The sequence below is a fragment of the Procambarus clarkii genome, chromosome 92 (assembly GCF_040958095.1).
Source record: "Procambarus clarkii isolate CNS0578487 chromosome 92, FALCON_Pclarkii_2.0, whole genome shotgun sequence".
NCBI lineage: Eukaryota > Metazoa > Arthropoda > Malacostraca > Decapoda > Cambaridae > Procambarus > Procambarus clarkii.
In genome coordinates, this window is record NC_091241.1 from 11096317 (window position 1) to 11122705 (window position 26389).

At 41.2% G+C, this 26389-nt stretch overlaps 2 protein-coding genes across 3 annotated transcripts in view; one reads left to right on the forward strand and one right to left on the reverse strand.

The window, feature by feature from the left end:
- Window positions 1–496: 496 nt before the first annotated feature.
- LOC123775055 (uncharacterized) overlaps window positions 497–26389 on the reverse strand; it is a 60605-nt gene continuing 34712 nt past the window's right edge. For both annotated transcript variants that reach the window (XM_069319338.1, XM_045769848.2), the window contains exons 5-8: window positions 26133–26308; window positions 23340–23550; window positions 20634–20774; window positions 497–3166 (exon numbers count right to left, since the gene is read on the reverse strand). In XM_069319338.1, coding sequence (XP_069175439.1) covers window positions 2984–3166; window positions 20634–20774; window positions 23340–23550; window positions 26133–26308 — 711 coding nt within the window. In that variant the 3' untranslated portion in view covers window positions 497–2983. The remainder of the gene's footprint in view (window positions 3167–20633; window positions 20775–23339; window positions 23551–26132; window positions 26309–26389) is intronic.
- LOC123775056 (uncharacterized) lies at window positions 13421–17951 on the forward strand. The gene is made up of 4 exons (XM_045769851.2): window positions 13421–13556; window positions 14789–14980; window positions 16910–17140; window positions 17512–17951. The coding sequence occupies exons 1-4, from the start codon at window positions 13446–13448 to the stop codon at window positions 17692–17694; spliced, it is 717 nt and encodes a 238-aa protein (XP_045625807.2). The 5' UTR covers window positions 13421–13445; the 3' UTR covers window positions 17695–17951.

A 26389-nucleotide genomic window follows, 5' to 3' on the forward strand; every position in this document is an offset into this window, starting at 1 on the left:
GTCTGGGCACTTGATCCCTTTTGTATCATGTATCACTTGAGCCCTTTTGGCCTCTTGACTGTGTCTTCGTTACTCTTTCTGTCTTTCTCCTCGATTTAAGGTTTCCCCTTCGGTCGGTGTTCTTTTCCTAAGGCAATTTTCCTGTTAGCACGTGCCTCTGGTTGTAAGTTTTGGGAGCTTCATGTTCTCCGAAGGTGGGAGTTTTTTGTTCTTTTGGCCCTGATGAGCATTATGTTTGTTACTGCTGTCTCCTTTTCTGGTGAATAGCGAGTTGGTGGTCTTCTGAAAATGACCTTTGGTTATTGATGCTTGGTTGGTTTGACTAGGGGTGCTTCATGTGTTGTGCCCAGTGGTGGCACTTTGCTGCTACCTAAGTGTTACCGACTCTGCCTCATAGGGCAATTTGTGGGTCCTCTCTTTTGATAAGTTACTTTTCTGCTCAGTTCAACATTACATGAAATCAGTACTATACTGTAATAGGAAATCATACAATATATTGGTGAAAATATGCATGTATTTATACTTACAAACCGTACAAGTATGTACAATGGGTCGTGTACTACGTAACTAAAGTGATAAAGAGGAGGAGAGAAGAAGGCTATGAGGAAGGGCAAATCTGCCTTCACAAAATGTTGGTGCAAGTGATGAAGATTGTACTTTGGGGAAATCACTGAGATCTGTTACAATGCCACATATCTTTGATTCAGCAAAATCTTAATAAAATAAAAGGTATTTTCACAATAAATAAGTTTGCTGCATGATTATATTAGACACAGTGAAAGTCCATAAAGGAATAATTCATGAGCTGAATTCATTACATGAAATAAAAATTTGTTAAAGGTACAATTAGAAAATGGATGAAAAAGTTTCGATTACTTAAGGAAGACAGAATGAATACCAAGAGGTGTGAAGAACATTATTACTGGGCACCTCTTAACAAAACCTGTGGCCTGACCAGAGTCACTTTAGTGCTACTAAGTGATATACAAGAGTAAGGAAAACAAATAATAAGTTTGGATATCTGACTAGGCTAAATACAGAACAAAGACAGGAACACAATGTACATGGGATAAATAACCAAATTTACCCATAAAATTAACATACAGCACTTGATGAATAAGAAATTAAAGATTAAAAATATTTACAGAGTATATATGAAGATAAATTATGAAGCCACTTCCCTTACAAATTCATTCTAATAACACACTTTCCACTCAGGAATATTTCAGACATTTATGGTTTGGTATTAAAATAAATCATTTGATCAAAATTCAATAACTTTCATTGCATGAGAACGACATGTTTCAAGGACTGCCATAAGCATATAGGTTGTACTTTATCAACAACTCTCAACTATAAAAAATCAACTACAAAAATCACATATCAACATTCACTTGAAATATACAAAACGTTCACACCACAGGAACACATCCCAATAAAATAACTCTCATGTAAAATATAACTTGTGCATTGGTGAACCCTGGGAACATACACAAGTTGTGTGTAATTGGGAAGGGAAAGAAGGAAGGAGTGGGAGTGGAGGAGAAGAAGGGGGCGAGAGGGAGTGGATGAGAGGAAGGGCAGAAGACAAGAGAGTAAGGGAAGGGACAGGAAGGCTAAGAGAAAGAAGGGGTAGAGGAGATAGTGAGAGGTGGAGTAGAGAGGTAGGTTGGTTGTATTTGGTTAAGGTAGAGGGTGAGGGACAACATAATTATGAGGAGAAAGCACTAAGCCAGAATGACTACCTGTATATAGCACTTTAAAGGGGAATATGAAGACAAGGATCAGGGGTAAGAGTGAAGGGGAAGGATGTGGTACAGTGTGTGGAAAATTGGGAAAAGATGTGGGGGTTTCAGTTAAATAGGTGTGTGTTTGTGTCTATATTTAATATTTGTAGTGGCAGGATTGAGCAGTTAGCTCTTGGACTCTGCACCTCTAACCCACCCACACACACACACCCACCCCAAGATGCAGCCTATAGCAGGTATCTATTTACTGCTAGGTGAAGACACACATCGGGTAAAAAACCTCTGCTCATTTGTTTCTCAGCCAGGAATCGAACCCAGGCCCTTTAGGACTATGACCCCAGAGCACTGTTTGCTAGTGTGTACTCACCTATTTGTACTCACCTATTGTAGTGAGTGTGTGTACTTACCTAGTTGTGAGTGTGTATGTGTGTGTGTGTGTGTGTTTGTTTTGCATGTGGACATCTCGCCACACTTAAGACGTCAAGGAGTAGGATACATAGCTTCCCTGCTGTTCTCAGTAACTACATGTCGCACCATGCTATCGCAGTCTCTTAAAAGTAAATATTATCCACTTGCGCAGATACTCGGTTAACTGTACACTATACATTATTACCCACCAAGTGGGAGTAGCAGATGCCACTTGGAGGAGGGTGGGAGAGCTTGCAAAAAAAGGCCTCAAGTCACTGTGAAGTACAGCATTAGACATTATTCGCCAATATCACACTACTGCATTGTTCAGTCATCACATATTGAGTTCCACGTATAACAGTTCAGGCTGGGAACAAGTGAGCATCATTCTGGTGTGGATACCCAAAAATTTCCGTCTTTGAATAAGCGGATTGCTCAAGTGATCCTCTTAAATACTTCTCCAGAACAAAGAGTTTCATATTTTAAGTATGTCCACACCTGGGCACGATAATAATAATAATATAATTCTGCACAACTGTCCATAACTCTGGAGTTCAAGCAGCATCAAACTCAGTAAAAATTCATTGGTAAACATTATCTTTGAGCGGCCACAACAAACAATCCGACTCGTGGCTGCTATAGCTCGAGACAAAATTCATATTAATAAATTATCAATAGTTACATACAGTTCACTTGTGCACCACCGCCACTAATGGCCCACTGCCTACGTTGGTGCTGTGCAACCATCTTGGTGGCACACGAATGGAACTAAGGTGAAAACTTGTGTTAGGGTGACTGGGAGTGTCGATAAGTGGAGGGAGCATCCCCTACAGGGGCAGGTTGACGGGTTTCTGGAGGTGGATGTGATGGGTATCTAGGAATCTCTTGCAAAGATGATTGAAATGCGGCGATGTCCACTGCTGCAGGAGAAGCCTGCACTCAGACTCCAAGCTGAGTTCCAACTTTGTCACTAGGTGGTGGTTCATCAGTGCCTTCGTCGCCTCCATGCTCTGAAATCACAAACACACTTATCTAAAAACAATATTCTACCCCAATCTATTAAAGCTAGCCTACCTCAAATAGTGCAGACAACCCAATTATGCTTAAATATACTAAATTCAACCAATTAGCTTTATCAAACAAAACAAAAATTAAGGAAACAGTAGAGGGCCTATGAGCCCAAACGAGGGCTAATAGGCCATATCCAACCAACCTCAACCACGTCTAACCTTGGCTGAAGCAATCAAGTGATCCCAATTTCCACAAATCAACAACAGAAATATTACATATAACCAGCATATCGTTCTAAATGGGCCTAACCCAACCCAGTTAAATCAAAGTATCAAGCTTTATACACTGGGAAATCACAATAGCGTAATATATCTTTGCAAAAAGATGGATTATGTTCAAACTTCTACAGTGTATGTAAAAACAACCCAAATAAACTTTGACCCATAACAAATAAACACCTAACCTAGCCACCAAACATACCACACAAAGTATCTACCACTCAATGAATAATAGTTTGAGAGTATAAATAGACAGTTGAGCAAAACAATGGATAGGTCAGTAGCATCAAATTATACATAAGATGGGTCGAGACTGTTAGTTATATTGCCATTTTGAAAATCAGATATCTTTATGTTTTGATGAATTACCTTAGGTTTGGCTGTGTTAGACTCGGGTGGGTCAGGCTGGATAAGGTTAGGTGAACAATCGTATGTATGATGAGACCTGGACCCAAAGCAACCCATCATTTAATATAAAATCACACAGGTTTACAAAAATGAGTTTACACACAACTCACTACATTCTAAGTGTTTCACAAAAAGCGTTGCATTTTCCTTTCCTCGTGTAACAAACCTTTGAACACAGTTTTCATCAGGACCTCCCATCGTTGATACGAGGCAGCTCCTACTTACAAACCACCAAACCTCATTCATATATATCGGTATATCTAACCTACACTTGAAACAATCTAGTGAAGATAACCAAACCACACACCAAAAGATGAGATGACGACGTTTCAGTCCGACTTGGAACGTCGTTGTCATCTCATATTTTGGTGTGTGGTTTGGTCATCATATCCTCACAGCCATGTTGTTGTGGCTCATTGTCTGCACAGTCCAGCAATCTCACATCTATTATGTTACCTGGTAATTTGTTCCATCATAATTAAACAACCATCATTATTTACACGGGACATCCTGTACAACAAAACAAGATGGATTCTAAGTAAGAAAAGTATCTGAATTATTCATATGACATCAAAATACAGGTATAAGAAGAGAGCAAGGGAGGGGCAATAGCTAGCACAAGTAGGGGAAAAAATACCTGGCATTAGGCTTCTAATGCTCGGAGGAATCTGGTCAAAAAACGTTGATTTAACAATGAATCAACTTTGATAAGAGACTAGTTCATGGGACAGCATCACTCATCATGCAAGTGAACATCCCAACATAACCCCCCCCCCCCCAATAATAATAAAAAATGCAGAGTTGTTCATCTTGTCACTTGTGTCCAAATGCTGCAACAAGGATAATAATATGATCAACGGTAAGGAAGCTCCCCCCTCCCTCCCTTACTTGACCTTGAGAAAATCTGCCGTCCCACTCCAGAGGGGGGAGGGGGGACGAGCCATACACCACAAATATACCTGGCCGCCGCCAATACCCTCCCTCCCCTATTTTACATAAACAGTTACATAAACAGTGTTGTATCCTACCCAAGACGCATCTGCACCTCTCATCACATCCACAAACTATTTAACTTTTAATACCGCTGAAAAATATGACGACCAATACTCAAAAGTGAGCTCCAGGCCCTATTTCAGTACCACCAAAACTGCATAACTTTTACACCGTACGGAATCATATACAAGTAACATTCCTGAATAAAATATACAAGTGTCCCCGAAGGAACTAATTTATGCAGGTTGTGATTATTTTAGCTGGTGGGTTGCAAGCACTAATCACTTGGTTGATAAGGCGGTCATCAAGATTGCCTAATGCCCTAACCTATATTCGCAGACCACTGTCACAAGAGCCAAAAGAGTGTCACACCATCATTGTTATTATTATTAAATCAAAGACAATGGGAGAGAAGCAGGAGAGAGTGGGAGAAGGAAGGAAGGAAGGAGAAAAACTGCAGGGGAGGATAAGAGGGAGGAAGGAGAAAGATAGGGTGGGGAAGGAGAAAGATAGGGTGGGGAAGAAGGAAGATATGAATATGAAGGAAAATGAGACAGGAAGGTGAATATGAAAGAATATGAATATGTTGGAGGTCCACACCTCGGTCAAGTAAGCCATACATCACCACTCAACACCCATGTACACTACACATTACTCGAGCCACCAGGGCCACTCACACCAAGCTATTTATATCTGGACAAGGTTCCCCAGAGTACGCGTAAGAAGGGCCTAGTGAAAGGTGCACTTGGCACAGTATGGCATGGGGGAGGGGAGGTGGGATGCTGGCAAGGGGAGGGGAGGTGGGATGCTGGTAGGGGGAGGGGCAGGCAAGGTGAGAGGCAGGGATGGAGGAGTGAGTAAGTGGAAGATAAGAAAGGGGAGGAAGAGTATCAAGAGGAAGGAAGGAAACAAATGACAGCAGCAGCAAGGAATGAAAGAATTGATATAGAAAGTAAGAAGGCAGAGCAGGAGAGCAAACAGCAACTCCTTTATATCATCCCTCCACACCTGTAGCCCTAACTTCCTTTCAATCCCACTTTCCCCCCCCTCACTTTCTTCCATTCCCTACATTAGCCTATTTAACAGCTGCAAGAGTTGATGCCACCATCACCACCTGAATGCGTGAACAATGTACTGTAAGTTTGTGTACTCTTTTTGTGTAAATACGGTTATAAATGTTCAAACATCTTTTAATAGTTATGAACTTGAATCCCAGACAGCCTGATCTTCCACAACACTAAGTGCCTTCCCACGCCGGCCACACCACCGCAACAGCACCAAGCTGCCATAATACAGTTTACTCTTTGTGTAATAGTTTACTTTGTATAACACCCAGCAGTTAATTGTACCGGCAGGCAAGGAAAATATATTATTTCCAGCTATTTTCTATTTGTAATACTGTTTGAGAGAGGAGGCTACCTTGTTAAGAATGTGTTTAGGATATATATATTTATATATATATATATATTTTTTAATGAGGATACGATAGTGGTGGAGATACATATACTAGTACTGCAAAGGACCACCAAGAGTATGAGTTTATGTCAACATCTGGGTTCAGTTACATTCTGCACATGCGCGAACACTCAAGCCAATTCCAACACGACGAGGCACCACAATGACTCAAATGCATTGATAATATATTTGGTGCTGTGATGCGGTCATTATGGCCATACACACACACACACACACAAACTTCAGTTAACTCTCTAGACTCTATATGCACGAGCGCTACTCCCATCCTCACTTTGCAGTGGCGGGAAAAACATTACCCATTTCCCAGAAGTAGAAAGGGAAGCAAAAACCGTTGTCCCAGCAGTAGTGACAGAAGCCAAGACCCATGTCCCAGCAATAGAGATAGAAGCCAAGAATCATGTCCCAGCAGTAGTGACAGAAGCCAAGAACCATGTCCCAGCAGTAGTGACAGAAGCCAAGACCCATGTCCCAGCAATAGAGATAGAAGCCAAGAACCATGTCCCAGCAGTAGAGATAGAAGCCAAGACCAATGTCCCAGCAGTAGAGAAGCAGTAGAGATAAAAGCCAAGACCCATGTCCCAGCAGTAGAGATAAAAGCCAAGACCCATGTCCCAGCAGTAGAGATAAAAGCCAAGACCCATGTCCCAGCAGTAGAGATAAAAGCCAAGACCCATGTCCCAGCAGTAGAGATAAAAGCCAAGACCCATGTCCCAGCAGTAGAGACAGAAGCCAAGACCCATGTCCCAGCATCAGGGGTAGGAAGAGTGTGACCCCAGCAGTGGTGGCGACGACCCTCCCAGGCAGTGAGGCTTCAGTCGTGATTCTTGGCTCAGGTAGTGCACACTCGCCGCCACCGGCTCTACACGCACGCCAATTCCCGCCCACTTACCATATTTTCAATTATAACCATCTTAACTTTCACCCGGGAACCTCAACATGAATTCCAATCTGAAGCACAATTCTATATTAACAGAGAGATGTAATTTAAGCATAGTTTCAAAGCTTGTGAAGGTGGAGCTGCAGAGGGAGTTATAGAGGCAGAGGCGGGAGTGATCATTGTTACAAAGGAGAGGAGCTTCCACAGCCAGCCTCTTACCCACAGTGTTGAGCGCCAGTGTGCAAACATCTCATTATATCACCCATTGTGTTGCGAGCTGCGCCCTACAACGCACGGAGGAAGAGGTCTCTCCAGCGCTTCGCCATCTCAAACAGCAAAAATGGAATACTGTATACTGATTGCTAAAAATGGGACTATTTAAAGATATAGAAGTGGGGGTATGGAAGGTTAAGATTATGCAAGTGATTAGGGAAGATCTCTTTGGAAAAAGTGCTGTGGATGAATGGCCTATCAACTAGTATTACGTATTAAGACAATTCAACCATATACAATAATAAATTCATTACTTACATGGATAAGAGAGGGTGAATTTAAATGGGACCCACTTAGTATGAGCCCATAGACCTACTGAAGTGCAACCTATTCTTCTGTTAGTACCATGCAGTGTTAACTGGTTGGTGTGGGAGGGCAGCAACGTGTTCACCATGATAATTCCACCCACCTGACTGCCAACCTCCAGCACCACCCTAATTAATGCCTTAACATGTGAGGGATTACATGAGGGCCCCCCACTACCACAGCTGCACACAACACAACACCCCCCCACTACCACAACTGCACACAACATCCCCCTCACTATCACAGCTGCACACACCACCACAGTCCCCACTAGTATAGCTGCACACAACACCCCCCCCCCCCACTACCACAGCTGCACACAACACCCCCCCCCACTACCACAGCTGCACACAACACCCCCCCCCCCCACTACCACAGCTGCAAACAACATCCCCCTCACTACCACAGCTGCACACAACACCCCCCTCACTACCACAGCTGCACACAACACCCCCCAACTGCACACAAACCCCTCCCCCTACCACAACTGCACACAAACCCTTCCCCCTACCACAGCTGCACACAACACCCCCCACTACCACAGCTGCACACAACACCCCTACTACCACAGCTGCACACAACACCCCCCACTACCATAGCTGCACACAACACCCCCCCCACTATGACAGCTGCAAACAACACCCCCCCACTACCACAGCTGCACAAAACACAACATCCCCCACTACCACAGCTGCACACAACACCCCCCCACTACCACAGCTGCACACAACACAACACCCCCCACTACCACAGCTGCACACAACACCCCCCACTACAACAGCTGCACACAACACCCCCCCACTACAACAGCTGCACACAACACCCCCCCACTACCACAGCTGCACACAACACAACACCCCCCACTACCACAGCTGCACACAACACCCCCCCCACTACAACAGCTGCACACAACACCCCCCCACTACAACAGCTGCACACAACACCCCCCCCACTACCACAGCTACACACAACACCCCCCTCACACCCACAGCTGCACACAACACCCCCAACTACCACAGCTGCACACAAACACCCCCCCACTACCACAGCTGCACACAACACCCCCCCCCCACTACCACAGCTGCACACAACACCCCCCCCCACTACCACAGCTGCACACAACACCCCCCTCACTACCACAGCTGCACACAACACCCCCCCCACTACCACAGCTGCACACAACACCCCCCCACTACCACAGCTGCACATAACACCCCCCACTACGACAGCTGCACACAACACCCCCCTCACTACCACAGCTGCACACAACACCCCCTCACTACCACAGCTGCACACAACACCCCCCCTCACTACCACAGCTGCACACAACACCCCCCTCACTACCACAGCTGCACACAACACCCCCCTCACTACCACAGCTGCACACAACACCCCCACTACCACAACTGCACAAAACACAACACCCCCCCACTACCACAGCTGCACACAACACCCCCCCCACTACCACAGCTGCACACAACACCCCCCCACTACCACAGCTGCACACAACACCCCCACTACCACAGCTGCACACAACACCCCCCACTACCACAGCTGCACAAAGCCCCCCCCACTACCACAGCTGCAAACAACATCCCCCCTCACTATCACAGCTGCACACCCCCCCCACTACCACAGCTGCACAAACACCCCCCTCACAACCACAGCTGCAAACAACACCCCCCCTCACTACCACAGCTGCAAACAACACCCCCTCACTACCACAGCTGCACACAACACCCCCTCACTACCACAGCTGCACACCCCCCCCCTCACTACCACAGCTGCACACAACACCCCCCCCCCTCAATACCACAGCTGCACACAACACCCCCCCCCCTCACTATCACAGCTGCACACAACACCCCCCTCACTACCACAGCTGCACACAACACCCCCCTCACTACCACAGCTGCACACAACACCACCCCCCTCTCCCCAATACCAGTTCCTACTGACATTTCAACTATGATAGTCCTACTTCCACTACTGCTGCTGCTGCTACATAACTGCCCCCCCCCCCAAACTACCACAATTATCTATATCTGTATCACTTACAACTATAATGCTTGCCTCATCAGTCTTCTACTACCATTTAACACACTTTCCTCTCATCACTATTTCCACTCCTTTGTCTTCTCTCTCACCAAGAGACCATTAAGTTTACCAATAAACATACCCCTCTATATCCTTTTTACATCATCTTACACAATTACACACACACACAAACACACTTACACATCGGTACTTTCAAAGCGTTATACAACAAAGAGTGCTGGAAAGACGGGACACCATGAGCGTAACTCTTGTAACGGTTCTATTGTTACGTAAAGTATGGTGACAAATAAACACAGACACTAAGATACTATATATATATTTGGTCGAATATACAGAAGTACACAGGTGATACGTTGGTGTGAGTTGAGCGCACTGAGCGTTGGTACAGTATCTCGCAAGTGTCTGCTCTAGACCACACTTGAAAGTAGACTAGCCAATGTTCGCTACACCGCTGCTTATATTGCTTGGGCAACACCTCACCGTGTTGCCCGGGCAACGCCTCACCTCATTCATCTCCAAAGGTTGACAGGAACATTAACACTATATTTGGAGCGAGTATATTATTGGGATAATCTACTCGCTACAGAACTCCCCCTCCCAGGGGATGAAAGGAAAAATACTTGATCAAGGAACTTAGCTGGTCGGCGAATTGTACGCCCTGCTCGCGTTACATAACCATCAAAGTTAACTTCCTCCTCTTCGCTGATGTCATCTAACTGGGGTCGTAGGGTGGGAGGTCGCACAGGATCGTCCGTCGTCGCAGGATCAGGTTGTGGTGCGGCTGGTAACTGGGGTTGTAGGGTGAGAGGTCGTACAGGATCGTCCGTTGTCGTAGGATCAGGTTGTGGTGCGGCTGGTAACTGGGGTCGAAAAGTGAACTGCGTAGTTGGCGGATGTGTCTCTGGATTTAGCAGTGTCGCAGACGTTGAGACGAAGCCTGGAGCAGAGCAGAGAGCTGAGTGAGGCCGGAGTCGTGGAGCTCTATGTGGGAGAGCGTGGCGGCTCGATTGAGAATTGTGAGTGTCTAAACTCGGGGAGCGAGAGCGTGGCGGCTCGATGCGGTCGTAGTCTGCTGTCTGCTCTGTGTCGAAGCTGTAGCGTCTTGGGTTGATTAGGACTGTACACGCCGAGTACTACATTGTTGACTGTGGAAATTGTAGTCTGGTACTAAAAGATGTAGGCAGTGTGTGGACAAGCTCGGTGTAGCAGGAGAGAAGAATGTGCATAATTGTTGCGTCCTTGGGTCGCTGGTGGAGCATTTAGATCCGGGGCGGATGGGCTCGGGCACCAGGACATTAGGAGGTAATGTAGGCACGTAGTTAGGACAACGAGGTAATCACTGCTAGAGCTGAATTGTCCTGGAGGCGACGAAGAGTCGGAAACGCAAGCTGTAAGTCCTGTACTGCGCAAAGGGCTTGAGTCGGCAGAGTATCAGAATGCAGTGAACGTGTAGATGAATCTTACGAAAGAGCAGCTTTCGTGGGCGCCCCTGTAGAACAAGCAGTGCCCTGGCAGCGACGGAGAGTCGGCAGGACAGGCTGTAGATCACACATTATGTAGTTACTGATGAAGCTGCCAGATGAGTGAGTAGTGATTGTGGAGCAGCAAGCCGTAGTAGATGAAAATGCAGAGACGATCGCGATGAAAATCATAGCTATGGCAAGGGTGTTGGCAACGTTCCATGACAGGTGGCTGCGGTCCACAGCAGGCAGCAGCAGTGGAGGTCCAGTGAGAGTCCATGTTGTAGTCCATCGTGGCGTGTATCGTCGAAACTCTCTGGGGTCACCAATGTAACGGTTCTTGGTTACGTGAAGTATGGTGACAAATAAACACAGACACTAAGATACTATATATATATTTGGTCGAATATACAGAAGTACACATGTGATACGTTGGTGTGAGTTGAGCGCACTGAGCGTTGGTACAGTATCTCGCAAGTGTCTGCTCTAGACCACACTTGAAAGTAGACTAGCCAATGTTCGCTACACCGCTGCTTATATTGCTTGGGCAACGCCTCACCGTGTTGCCCGGGCAACGCCTCACCTCATTCATCTCCAAAGGTTGACAGGAACATTAACACTATATTTGGAGCGAGTATATTATTGGGATAATCTACTCTCTACACTCTCATCCTGTAACTACACACACCATTATCCCCAGCACCAGCCCAACCTAGTATTCACTCTGCCTCATCTCCACCTCACACATTTTTGCTGTACTTTTAAAGTATAGGTTAAACAAAATATAGTGTCGATAGTACAGTTGGGTTCGTTATTGACTCAGAATCGAGAATGCCGGGTTCAAATGAACAAAAATGGTTCGGCAAGTTTCTAATCACCTAATGCCTCTGTTTACCTCGCAGTAAACTGGTACCTAGGGAGTTAATCAACTGTTGTTGTGTTGCATCCTGGGAAAGGTTTGTAGTTCGATCTTGGGGGAGAGGGGCCTCCTAACATGTGTATACACAAACTGCCTGTCCTCCAACACAAATGAATTATATATAACATCCACAAACTCCCTTTCACATAACCCAGGGCTTAAAAATTACTTTTTTTAGTAACACAATAGAAGCATAAATAAAATCATAAGTGGGGGTGGCAGGTGACACTGTACCATAAAAAATAAAAAAAAATGGTGCCCACGACACACCCAACCTCCAAAATATATGAAAACCTCCAAACCTCTAATTGCAGCAATGTCCAGCTGCTGATCTGTGGTAGTATACTGAATTACCTTGGTTTATTCTTATAAAGCAACCTAAAAAAGTACACAGCAGCAGCACCAACACATTTCATCCCTTGAAAAAACGAATATTTCTCATGGCAAGTAACTTCACAAAACAAGTTATCATTAACAAATAAGAATTCTTGAGCAAGTGTGTGTACAGTATATCCAAGACCAGCAAATGTTACTATATGTTGTACTGCTATATATCATTAAGCAATCAAATGTTAAGGTGTACCTCTCAAGGATAGTACACACCGATCAGCTTCATGAAATTTTTATTGTTGTTAAATTTTCCAGTACTGTATGTTGAAGCAGATTTTTTCTATGATAATTGTCCCCTAACTCACTACCTATTTTTGGTATTTTATACTATCCTAAACACTGGCAGCACCATCACGATTTTTGTCCAAGTTCACGAGCTGCCACTGAGGATTCGGAGATTCCATGTAAAAGAAGATCGACCAAAAAATTTGTGAACTTGCTATATCTAAAATTTCTTTCATAACTTTTTGTTTTTATGCAGCTGGTTAAAACTCTTTCTTTTATATTTGAGAGGCACGTTATTAAATGTGAAGAGAAAAGTGGTCCCCTATGTGTGACATTGTGTGTGAAAAACCAAACTATAAGGTTAATTTCAAACATGCTCCCAATTTCCCTACCAATTATTACAAAATGTGCTAACATTTCTTAAATTTGCAGGAATGTAGAAAAGTGTACCTCTGGTCCCTTATAAATAGCACACACACACGGCACACATCAGTTATCCAGACCAGGTGTTCTCCTGCCCTCCCTGGTCAAGGCTCAACCTCCTCTAACATGGTGGTGGCTGAAGCGACACCCAGAGCAACAGTTGCTGTGACATTCCTGGCAGTTGTGGCAGTTATGCTGGTAGACTCCACACCGACCACTGCTCAAGCAAGTCACAGCCCCAGTGACCTCCTCAGACACCTCTCCCTCCTCTACAAGGGCACTTATGTCCTCTATGGAAATGGGGTAATAATGATTTTCTAGGATCAGCTCCTACACATTACAACAATGTTTTAACAATGTATGCTATACATTTGTTCTTGCCCTTTGTATAGTGAAAAACTAAAAAAATGTGAGTGTGTGTGTGTTTACTAGTTGTGTTTACTAGTTGTGTTTTTGCGGGGGTTGAGCTTTGCTCTTTCGGCCCGCCTCTCAACTGTCAATCAACTGTTTACTAACTACTTTTTTTTTTTTTTTTTTTTTTTTCCACACCACACACACACACACACACACCAGGAAGCAGCTCGTTACAGCTGACTAACTCCCAGGTACCTATTTACTGCTAGGTAACAGGGGCACTTAGGGTGAAAGAAACTTTGCCCATTTGTTTCTGCCTCGTGCGGGAATCGAACCCGCGCCACAGAATTACGAGTCCTGCGCGCTATCCACCAGGCTACGAGGCCCCCCCCCCCCCCTGTGTGTGTGTGTGTGTGTATGGGGTTACCAAGTTTTGGTTACAGTAAACAATATCTCGCTCTAGAGCCCCGCCTCCTAGCGGGGTACACAACACTGTGTATTGTGTACACAGTACACGTACACAACATTTTTATACTTCCACAAGTTCCACTACTGTTAAACTTGCTCTTGAAGCTGTGAATGTTGGTTGCTTTCACCACCTCTGGCTTAGGTTCAATCCACTTGTTTACCATTCTCACCGTATGTCCTTACATTCCTCTGGCTCCTTCATCTGATCCTAAATCCTCATATCCCTTCCAAGTGCTACATAGTTGTAATGGCTTACTGCTTTCTCCTGACAATTACCCACCCTTTTCTCTGGCTCATGTGTTTCCAACTAATTTGAAATGAAAATGAGTTTGGAAACATTTTGACATTAACATTAGCTGAACATTTATAAAAACAAAAATATGTCCTTAACAACCGCACCATTAAATTTTTACCGAAAACAGGTGTGTAGTCCAGTGGTTAACCATACCAATACATAGAAAAAGTGGACTTTTGTGAATCACTACTTTTCATAATAAGTTGCATTTGGTACGTGGGTTACTAAGATACCGTAACGTTGAATTATTATGACAGGTTGCACAAACACCTCCCCATACACTATGATTATGCTTAACTATGAGAAAAACAAAAGCCACAGTGATTCATTCACACTGTTAAGACTAGGTAAAAGTGCATCCTTCAACAGGTATAATTTAAAACTTTCTATTTATAACCAAGTTTCTTTACACATGCAGCGACGAAGTGAGCGCGACCTGCCCGAGTGTTCATCAGCCAACGAAGCATGTAACGTGGCACATCGGAGGTTCTGGCTGACGCCTATTACAGAACGACTCTGCCGGTGTGCTGACCGCTCCGAGTGCCCACTGCACTTCACTGGCCTTAATGATACTTTATCCCAGCATGTCTCAAATAGAGCACAACTTAAGGTATGATGTCCATTGCAAATTCAAGCTACTCTATCACCATTTACACAATGTTATGGTACAGTACTTAAACACTCTTTTACACCCTGTTATATTACCTGCACTCACCATTTACACCCTGTTATGGTACCTACACTCACCATATGCTGTACACCCCATTATTGTACCTACACTCTCACTATTTCCTCTCAGGAAATAGATTGCCTTCAAATCTTATGAATTCTGTACCTTGTATCTTACTCCCATTTCACTGTCATAAGATCTCAGACTTTACCATTTTGCCAATAACCCTTTCTCCTTCAGCTTCGAAGTTCCACTATATTGCCCGCATTCATAATACTGTACCTGAATTACTATTTCAATGCACTGAGTTACGTTCCCTAAGAGTTTGAAGGGTCTTTAGCCGACTTTATCCTGGGTGTGCAGCCACTCACTCGAGCCATTTACAAACATTATGAAAAAAAAAGAAAAGCTATTACAGTGCAGTACCTATTTATGAATTAAAAGAAATTTACACTGAACACAACTGATGAAATTCAATACACAGTACAGAGAAATCACATTATCGTGAAATATCAATGAGAAAATCCACAGGAGTCACGATGAGGATTCGAACCTCCACTGAAGCCAAACCAGGGTTTCACACGATTCCCACATGCACTCTGGCTCTGTCGTCCAGTAATTCTACCTCTGATGTTCCTCTTGTAATACACGATATTGTATCATTATCGTGATTTATCACGATAATGTGATTTCTGTGTATTGAAAGAGGGGCATCAGAGGTAGAATTACTGGACGACAGAGCCAGAGTGCATGGGGGAATCGTGTGAAACCCTGGATTGGTTTCATTGGAAGCCTCATGATTCCTCGTGGGTGCAGTAGTATCCCAGGTTGCAATTCGTTTGACCATGTTGTGGCATAGTCGACCAGAGCGTGCATCTGGGAACACCCAGTGCATAGGTTTGAATCCTCATCGTGACTCCTGTGGATTTTCTCTTCTGATGAAATTCAAGTTTTTTTCAATGAGGGTCCCTTATTTGTACTGTTTAAAGTGAACTTTCCAAAATGGTTCACCGATCTGAAAATTTAATTATGGAGCAGAAAAGGCAAACATATTTATCTTTGCTTATTTAATGATTTCATATATGCAAATGTTGTAAAGATAAAGCGTTAACTTCCATTAAGTTAACAATGTAATATAAAAATGGATTAATCTCCATTGCCTTTCTTATATGAACAAAATAGATAATGGGAACCTTCATTATGCAAACTTTAGAACTGCCCATACAAGAATAACCCACAGGCAACTGATGGTTAAGATACCCCCTCACTCTCCAAATTGCCTTGTTCTGCTTAGTCACACATCTTACAGAATGACCCAATTTTCAGAATTATAATTTTGTTCACATGCAAATAAGTCCCTAAAACCAAGCTCCTAGTAAAGCTGCTCAATGAACTGAGCCTCCTGCAATATCAAATGACTTGTTATGCCTACACAGGCATTTAGAATGCTACACAGGTAATTCTGATTAATTTTGTGAGATCCACAGTGCCATATTGCCATACTGGCTTGCTGCTGCTTTCATGACAAATGGGTACCAACTTATTTCTTTACTTGTGATCAAGTTTACTTCATATATAGTGAGTGAGCTACCATATGCTTAAAAGAGGTGCTTGCAAATGTCAAAATGTACAAGGACTGCATGAAATAGATTTAACAAGGAGGCTAATAAAGACCCAGCAGGCAAAACATGTTTAAGTCATTTTTAATAAAAAAGGGATCAACATTATTAATGTTGATTCAATGCCACATTGATCTTGTCTGCCTAGCATTGCCCAGGGTGATGATCATGAAAATATTCTTAATAGTTATGAAAATATCAATGTTAATAAATTTTAATTATACTAAAATAGGTATTGAAACACTTCTAGTTTTGCGGACCAGTAATGGAAGAACTGAATGAGTGTCGAGAAGGAGATGTGGCCTTGAAGCTGCGTCGTGTTGAAAGGCAAAACCAACCCTTCCCCAGCAGTGCCATTAGGGAAGGTGCAGACACACACACCACCATCCTGTGTCAATGTCCTTGGCCTAACTCATGGATGCTGGCCGAAACTGAGATGCCTTCCCCAACAGAGACTATTCATTTCTACACTTGCAACCCGGTTAGTTAAGTGAACTCTTCCCAATTGCTTAAATGTTGTCATATGATTATATGGACAAATTTTGATATACAGTAATGTTAAAAATTTTATGATACAGGTTGACCAGTCCTTATTGATACATCATGTGAATGTAATTTCATTGTGCACTAGTATATCATATTCATATTGATGAATTAGTTGGCATTTTCCCCACTTCTCTCCCTTTCCCCGTATGTTAAAAATTCATGACTTGGTTGTTTAACAATTCTGCCAAGATCTAAACCCTTCCAAGTTTCTAAGACATCTACCATTTTGAGGTCCAGATTTTTTAGGTTCTGCTGTAAAGTATTAATTTAAAACAGACCAGATTTTAACACACTTAACCCTTTCAGTTGCCCAAGTGCAAGAGGGGCGACGAGTGCGGCCATATACGTGCCGATACTCTGGAGAGTTACTACACGTGTTCATGTCCCGAACACCATTTGTGTATATTCAAAGGACCCCAGTTGACTCACAACACATCACGGCTGCACTTCAACGGTCATGCATACTCTGGAATGTGCACAGCTAACTGACCAACATTATATACCCTGTATATCCTTTATCTGCAAAACCATTGTACAGTGGAGTATCAGTTAAATGGATTGATTCATTCCAGGCTCCATCCACTGCCTGACAACCTCTACATTTAAATTGTTATTTACCGCGTTGCTACTCTATACCCACAAGTTCTAACGTTTCTAATAATACAAATTGTAGAACAAGCTTTTGTGCATATTTCAACTTCAAGAGCACTTTGAAAACATACATTTATAATAAAGATACTGTAATAGTATTGGTTTGATTTTAATTTTTTTTTTGGTACTGCATTCCAGTATAATAAATACGTGGACTCGCTCCACTGAAGGTCTTCCTTAATTTCGGTTGTAACCAGTCACAATGCTTTTACAGCTAGAATGGACCCCTTCCATTATGTACAGAGTACCAGTAGAACTGACTCCAAAGGAACCCCACTGAAATTACCTTCACAATGTCATTAAAATTTAAATTAAATATAAATATTGCAACAAGGATGTGGACTATAAGACTTTGCTTTGAACTAATTAGAGCATTATCCCCAAACCTTACTGGAAAGCTATAGTTTTTTCCAGTTTACACATACACACACACACACAAACACAAGCACAAAACACGCATACTTTCCCATGCCCACCGAATTATGTGGTACAGTGTTCATGAACTGTTAAAAATCAAGCTAAACAAAATTTTCTAAAGCAGTCGTATACTACAGCACATGACAAAATTATCTGACAGCATATACAAGTTTTGTGGTTAATTTGGAACATTTAAAACACATCATAGGCAAATTTTACTGTACAGTATCTAATTTCTCGTACCCCTCTCATCTCTGTATTTTTCACCTGCAAATTACTAAGGTAACCTCATGACTGCAGAATGATCTGAACGTGTCCTAATGTAAATAAAATAATATACTGTAAATAAAAGCATATACTGTATATATTTAGTATACTTAGTTCTTTCATTGTACTGAACAATTTTTCAAAAATTTAGAAATACAGTAATTTGTAATTTACAATCTTCTACTACTTGCTTATTCAAATATAATCCAGAAATCCAGATAAAGGTAGTGCTGTAGATATTTTTCTGACAATTCGGCCAAAATGATCACACACTGTTCATAAATGCTCATACTCCTTCCATAACTGTTCTTCATTTTCTTAACAATGGTCCTACCTCAACGCTGCACCGTACTGTATTTTCTAAGATACCAAAACCTTCGCTCCTGTAACCCCCCAAACAAAGGATTATACCGAAATACAGTAAGAAAGGAGATGTTTGACTGTGTTCGAGTGTGTGAGATCCGACACATAACTCAGTGGTGGTGTGCAGTGCAAAGTAGTGGGTCATGTATAAGATGGGAAAATGTCTAAGAGAGATAGTGATGTCATTATAAGTGAAGGGAGGTAGTCTCATTATGAGTGAGGGGAGGTAGTCTATGTAAGAGAGGGAAGGTCAGAGAATAAGAAATCAGTGTGTGTTTGATAGTGAGAGATCTGACTTGGAGAGAAAGAGGGAGGTCTTATAGGTAAGAGGAAATATGACATGTAAGAGGTTTTATGTCCCATAAGCGAGGTAAAAGTCTGACATGTAAGACAGAACAAATGTGCAACATTCAAGAGATCTGAAAAGGGGAGGAGTCTGATATGTAGGAGACAAGATTGGACACGTATGACAAGGAAAGCACAGACACGTAAGAAGGGTGAACATCAATACACCTAATGGATATCCTATCCCCCCGACAATGGTATACCAGTTTACCAAAAACTTTGTGCATACACTAGCCTGTACAGTATACTCTAAGGTATCTTCAAACCAACTTTGAAATGATTCAACGAAATTGTTATAAGAGATAATAAAAAATAATGAGGCTAAATATGTTCTGGGGTTGTAATTCAAACAGAGACTATTAAGAACACCCTCTGGCATCATAAACTTAGATGCTATTTAGAAGCACGTGGAGTTATCCTCAGTGGATTAATAGCCCCCCAACTTTAAATAATTTTCTTGAGATACATAGTGCTGTATGCTTAAAACTATAGTAATTTATGCTTGTACATTGACAAGCTAATAGTGCATTACCGGGAAGATATACCTCATACAGTTCATATTTCGGTAAGTGGCCTGATGAAATGACAATCTTTCTCCAATAGCATGGCATGGCATGGCTAAGATGTCTAATGATATTTTGGGTGAGGTATGGTCCAGCTCATACCATACAAACTGTAGTGGGGAATTACAACTCATACCAATAAGTGACCTGTCTCGTTGCACTTCCTAAGTTCGTGAGAGTTTGAAATGTTAAATATATGATAAGTATTAAATAGCAAATCTGGACATATTTAACAGTGCTCAAATTATGATTTTTTTGTTTTACAAATACAATATATGACACAGAGAAATTGGTTGAAGTAACTGCCTTAAACAAATGTAACAACATGGTTACCACATAAAAGTTCCCAAACCAGTAATGATATTACTAATTTGTAATGTAATGAGTAAATGAGTAAAAAAGACCCTCTAAACCCAGGGAAGGGTTTAGAGGCGGTCGAGGCGACCACTCTCGACAGTGTAGTGTAGTGTACGTGCATAGAAAGTTGGTGGTTAGGCCTAGTTACTGTTATATCACTCATGCTGGACCTCGTCAAGAACAGCTTTAAATATTTACTAAAACAAGGGCCTTAACTTTCACAAAATACTGCCCAACACCTCTTTACCACACCCTTACCTCTTCAACCTCATACTCTAAAAACAGACATTATTATTACACATTTAGAGACAAACATGCTTGCCTATTCAGTTGATAAAACTCACTTATATAAATTCCTGATGATGCTCCAGATGTAACCAACGGCTATTTTTTAATTATTACATAAGTAAGAACATTAAAAAAATAGGATAGGAGAACAAATTTGTCATGTATCTATCCACTTACCTGGGCCGACTGTGTTGCAAGGAGAGCGACCTTAGGTATGAGCTCCTGCTGGTAAGTAGCTGGCCATATTGACTCGGAAGCCAGACCCATTTCTTGGGCCTTGGACGCTGTTAATTTATGGCCCAAGAACAGCTTTGTCGACTGAAAAATAAAATGAAGCAATCTATACTAAACAATGATCAACCAACTAGATACGATTTAACTGCATGGGCCAAGAGTAATCATACTGGGGCAGGACAGAAATGGTTGGTCACACATCCTTTCACCTGATGTTCACCAAGTAGTAAATAAGTACCTGAGAGTTTGGTAATTGTTGTGGGTTGCATCCTGAGGAAGGTCAGTAGTTGGCCTAGGGAGGATCTTGATAAGCATAAGCACAGGCTTCCTGTCCCCTAACAACAGTGATTCTCTCTCACAATCAGGACCAAACAAAGACAGATGCTTTGAGCTGGTAAGTGAAATGCAACATTAAACCACATAATTTCCCCCTTTACTGATATATAAGTGACGACGTGTGCAGACTAGCAAACTTGTCCCAGCCCCAACACGCTAACTCCAAAGTCGGCTGCAACTGCATCCACTGGAGAACATATGGGCTAACCTGCTTAATATGTCCGAATATGACTAGACACCCATATATCGATTTTAGGTTAAGCTCTTGTTTACCAGACTAAAGTGCCTGGAGTATACCTGGAGTGGGTTCCAAGAGTTCTACTCCTCAAGCATGGCCTGGATCCAGACTTGCCTTGTTATAACTAGATCTAAAAAGCTGTTGCTTGGAACAGCCGACAGTCCTACACATTCATTATCATTTGGTTGGTTCGGGGTATACTGCTGATACCACAATATTATAATACTATCTAATCAATTTCTTCATCACTAATGCATGGTTTCTCCCTAATCATACTGTATATGTATTCAATAACTACATATATTCACAAAGGCAGTTAAATGACGTGGATTTCATTGTACAGACAATTGGCGAGTACAAACAAAGCTGTCGAATTTATGCTATGTACTTGTCAATTTTTCCCCCTAGATTTAAAGACCACTTATACGAACTCAAAAGGTTAACCGCCGGGTCTCAGCCCTGAGGGGTTCACAAAGCATGTTGTTGTCTGTATGTATGTAATAAAATACCATCAACACATTCACCATTGATTACATTTCTTTAGTCCACAGGTTATAAGGACACCATCCATATATTATAGTGCACATTTAAATAAACCTCTGGAAAGTTTTAGTGCCATCTCTGCTGGCTACCCTAAAATATCATAGACTTCATAAATAACCCAATTTACATAGCATATAAAACCTAATTGAACGAATTCTTTCAATCTGGACTCTTATCATGGGTCTAGAATTAGTTTAGTTATTTATTATGCCCCCCATACCCAGCCTGGGAGTGATGATGGAAGGATTACAGAGGCACATAACTGGCTCAGGAATTGAACCCCACAATTCATTTAGCTAGTGACTTTGATTTCATATGTGCGAGTTGGGTTATTTGTTTCAGCCTCATTAATGAGACTGCTTCTCTATTGTCTTAGTAAAGGCCCCCTTCAATAGACTAACGTATGTTGCTACACAAAAAATGCATAATACAAATAAATCATTAAATTAATCACTCCTTGTTCTCAGTGTTTATGTAAAATGGAAAATGTACACTTAATGGTAATAGGCCAAACACTCCTCATTCTTTTTTGGTCCCATTATTATTCCATACCTGTAATTTAAAGGCTAGGCTGTCACTCAGTCAACACAATAACAAATTATGTTCTCTCCTACACTTAATCACTACACATTAAAATTCCCCTAAACCTCCGGGTATTCAAAATAGATCACAGTGCACTTCACTTCAGCACCATCATCACTGTGACAAAAAAAAAACTAATAAAATTATTTTCATTCAAGTAACCGAAACTTGATAGGCTATGTCCTTAGAGTTCACATTACTTGCTCGCAAAATAGTCAGGACTTTACTCAAGTCTTCATCAAAATTCACTGACCATACATACCCTGTTCCCATGACATGACAAGCAACTGTCAAGTTGATCCTGTGAATTTTGCCAGTTGAGAAGCCATGCCTTCATGAACAAGGAGCTAAGTTTCCTAGCATCAAAGACCAAGAAACTGTTGGTGCCATTATTCCATGATGGCTAACACCCTGCGTGCCACAATGTTAATGTGTTTAAAAAGAGATAATGTAATAAAAACCAGCCATAATGAAGATTAAATAATCAGATATGGAAGAATGTATTAACAAAATGAAGCATGTATAGAAATACATAAAAACGTTGTGACTATACAACCCGACCAAGTCCAAATCCCAAGATTGTGTGCATGTGCCTGGGGGGAATCCAGAAATGTGGGTTTAACCCCTGCACTGTGCACCTGTTTTTGGCAAAAACTTCATAGTGCAATTGTTAAGGACATATTTTTGTTGTTTTTATAAATGTTCAGGTAAAGTTAATGTCAAAATGTTTCCAAACTCAACTATTTTCATTTCAAAACACAAAGAGTGATGAGAACATTAAAAAAACATTAAAATATAGCCTAATTAAAATAAAAAAAACGGACAACTCTCAAAATGACATTTGTTGGCCGGCGCAGTTGAGAGGTTAATCCCATCATACGACCTCAATATTTTCTTGTGGACAGAAGTACAGTAGAGGTAAAAAGCAGCCCACAATGTCTCCAACTCACCTGCAATTTACCAAATAGGTTGGGGAAAGTGTACGTAGCTCCACCTTCTGGCACCTGACCCAGTTTTGCATATGGTAGATAAAACTCTGCCTTGTCATTTGCAATAACCATATCAAAGAGTGGCAACATAGTGACGCCAAGACCCATTGCATTCCCGTTGACACCAGCTACAATAGGCTTGGGAAACTGCACCAACGCCTTTAGGAAATCTCTGAAAAATTATAATGTTATATAAATATTTGAGAGACTTTCAAGTACTGTACTATATAAAGAATAAGCCAAAATAATGTAAATGAAACAAATAACCCAACATACACAAACACGCAAGAAATTAAATGATTACATTTTTGGCCAAAATATCATCTCTCGTTTCATCTCGTGTATAGGTTGGGTTGTTTATTTCCAGATATACATTATATAACGTAATATACACTTTAATTTATGAAATGCGGGAATTCATGCAGATAATTTCTTTAAATTCTCACTGACTTACATGATAGCCAGACAAACGAATATATATATATATTGCATTTTCTTGCAGATGGCACATTTTTGGTCCACCACTACCAGATTATAAATTGTATTTACATGCACAAAATTCTTTGTTTTCCCTACAAAACCTCTTCAAAATCCCTTTCAATAAATGTTTGATGAAGCATACTAAAAGTGTTTTTATCCAGAAAATAGCCTTGTAAATTGGGTACATCTTATATACTGGAAAGTATGATGATTATTTATCAGCAATTCCACTTGCAAACTCTAGTTACAACTTTGGACCAATATGCAGTACAGGTATTTTGAGAAAAAGATATATAAAAAAAAATGGGGTACAGCTGAACACTTTTGCTGATTGAGACACTCTCAGTCATGAAGAGTATGAGAATGTAATAAGTAACACATTTACTTCTTCAAATTGAACAACCTCATTCAGCAACTCACTCAGTAATATGCAAATTGTTCTAATTAATTTTGTGTTTTGAGCCAATTTACAGGTAAAAAAAAAATCCATTTATCAAAATATTAAAAAATGAATGCTCTTGAGTATGGAACAAAAATATGGGATAAAATCATGGGCACGAGGTGCCGCTCACCTTACTAGAGTAACTTTTCTATACTGATCAGTTATTCACAGACATAAGTATTTTTTATGTATAAATGCTACCAAAAGATTGATCTGTATCAATTTAAAATGAACTAAAAATTACTTATGTTTAATCAATGAATTTTGAAAGCTAAGCATAATATTTTGCAAATGTATAATCACAGCTGTTTGACTTCATCTAACTCAATGTATGGAGACAATCAAAAACATTCTATAGTACCAGGAAATGTGTGTATAACGCTCACTCAAGCTTTCTATTGAGATATGCCACAAAGATAGACAATGCCTTTCCACATTGGCCACCAGGGTCACATTGCTAAATTTCCACAGACAGCTGTATTATCAGCATATACAAGTGTTTAAAGATATTTGTCTGCAAAAATATTCATCTAAAAAATATTGCCTACAAACTTGGGAAGCAAAAATACTCTTATGTAATAAACACAACAAAAACCCTAAAATATCTTCAAGTTAGAGATTCTCTACAATTAAAAAAAAAAATGATTAAATATGAAATTTGGGATGGAGAAAGGTTCGAGTGTTTTATTTCAATGGACGACAAGCTCTCTGAGAAAGTAACTGATCATTGTTTTATTTCACTCATTCATAAACGTTATTCATTTATGAGAGATTATAGGAATCTCTCATGAAAAAACTACAGAAAAGCCTTTTTGACCCATATGAGGCAGCTCCTATTTATATCCACCCAAACTCACTCATATATATTTGTCTAATCAATTCTTAACACTATTGCATCCTGTTAACGGTACAGTATTGACGTCCTAAAATAAATTCACGTAGTTATCCCAAGGACTTCATTGCCGTCCAAAATTAAAATATTTGTAAAAATTCCATTTATTGTCCGATTATTATGCGGTTTGTTTTAAAATGAGCGCCAACGTCTTCCCATTCTCTGTGACTATACATAATGCTTTTGTGTTATACAAGTACTACACAACTGATACCAAGCACGAAAATATATACACAAGCATACCAAGTGATGTAGCACGAAAATTGAGGTAAGAAAGCTGAAAAGAGTATAAATATCACTCGGGCTACCTTGGGGTGAGCGGTGGCCTGCCCTCCGGGGGACGCGAAAGTGCTATAATTATCCAGCGATCCCACGTGAATTACATTACCTAGTAATTTGACCCATAAATCACCAAACCGGTTACCAAACCAGTATTTATCCAGGTCTTTCCTGAATCTAAACTTAAGACAGACCACAAATGCAGTCTAAAGCATATGATGTAGGCAGATACACTTTTGGAAGTGAGGGAGTCAGCTAGACAGCATAATTCTGACTATTCTGACATAGGGAAGTGCACTGATGTGAAACTTGATTTAACAAGAAAAGCCCAAATAGTAGAATTATCTAAGAGCTGGCCAAGGAGTGAGCACTGAACTGAGTGAGGAATAAGGATCTGAACCAATATATGTACTATGTACACTAATGTTTATGAAATAAAGAAATTCAAGCAGAATAAAGATGTAACAATTGCTAGACTTGGATGTTCCAAAACAACAAATAACTAAATTGTCATGAAGAAAGTGCACATGAATAGGGTAAAAGGAACTAAATGAGGGAAACTGAGAGTACTATAAAAAAAATTGTTACATGGCATGAAAATCTACATAACTACAATCCCTTCTATTTTATGAAAAAAGATTCAGCTGATAACTGAACTTACTTTATGCCTCGCACAAGGTTTTCAGCATTCTTCTTCCGAGTTTCAATATTAGGGTGTTGAAGAGCAGTAAGATCAACACCCTGGCAGAACGTAGAGCCAGTAGCAGTAAGCAAAACAATTCGTACAGAATCATCACGCTTCAGGATGTTAAGTGCCTCACACAGCTCTCGTAAAACCTGTAATTAAAAAAAAAATTCCTCTATCAGTAATAAAATACATAAAATACAGGTTTTGTGTATTATGTAATGATTTTCTAT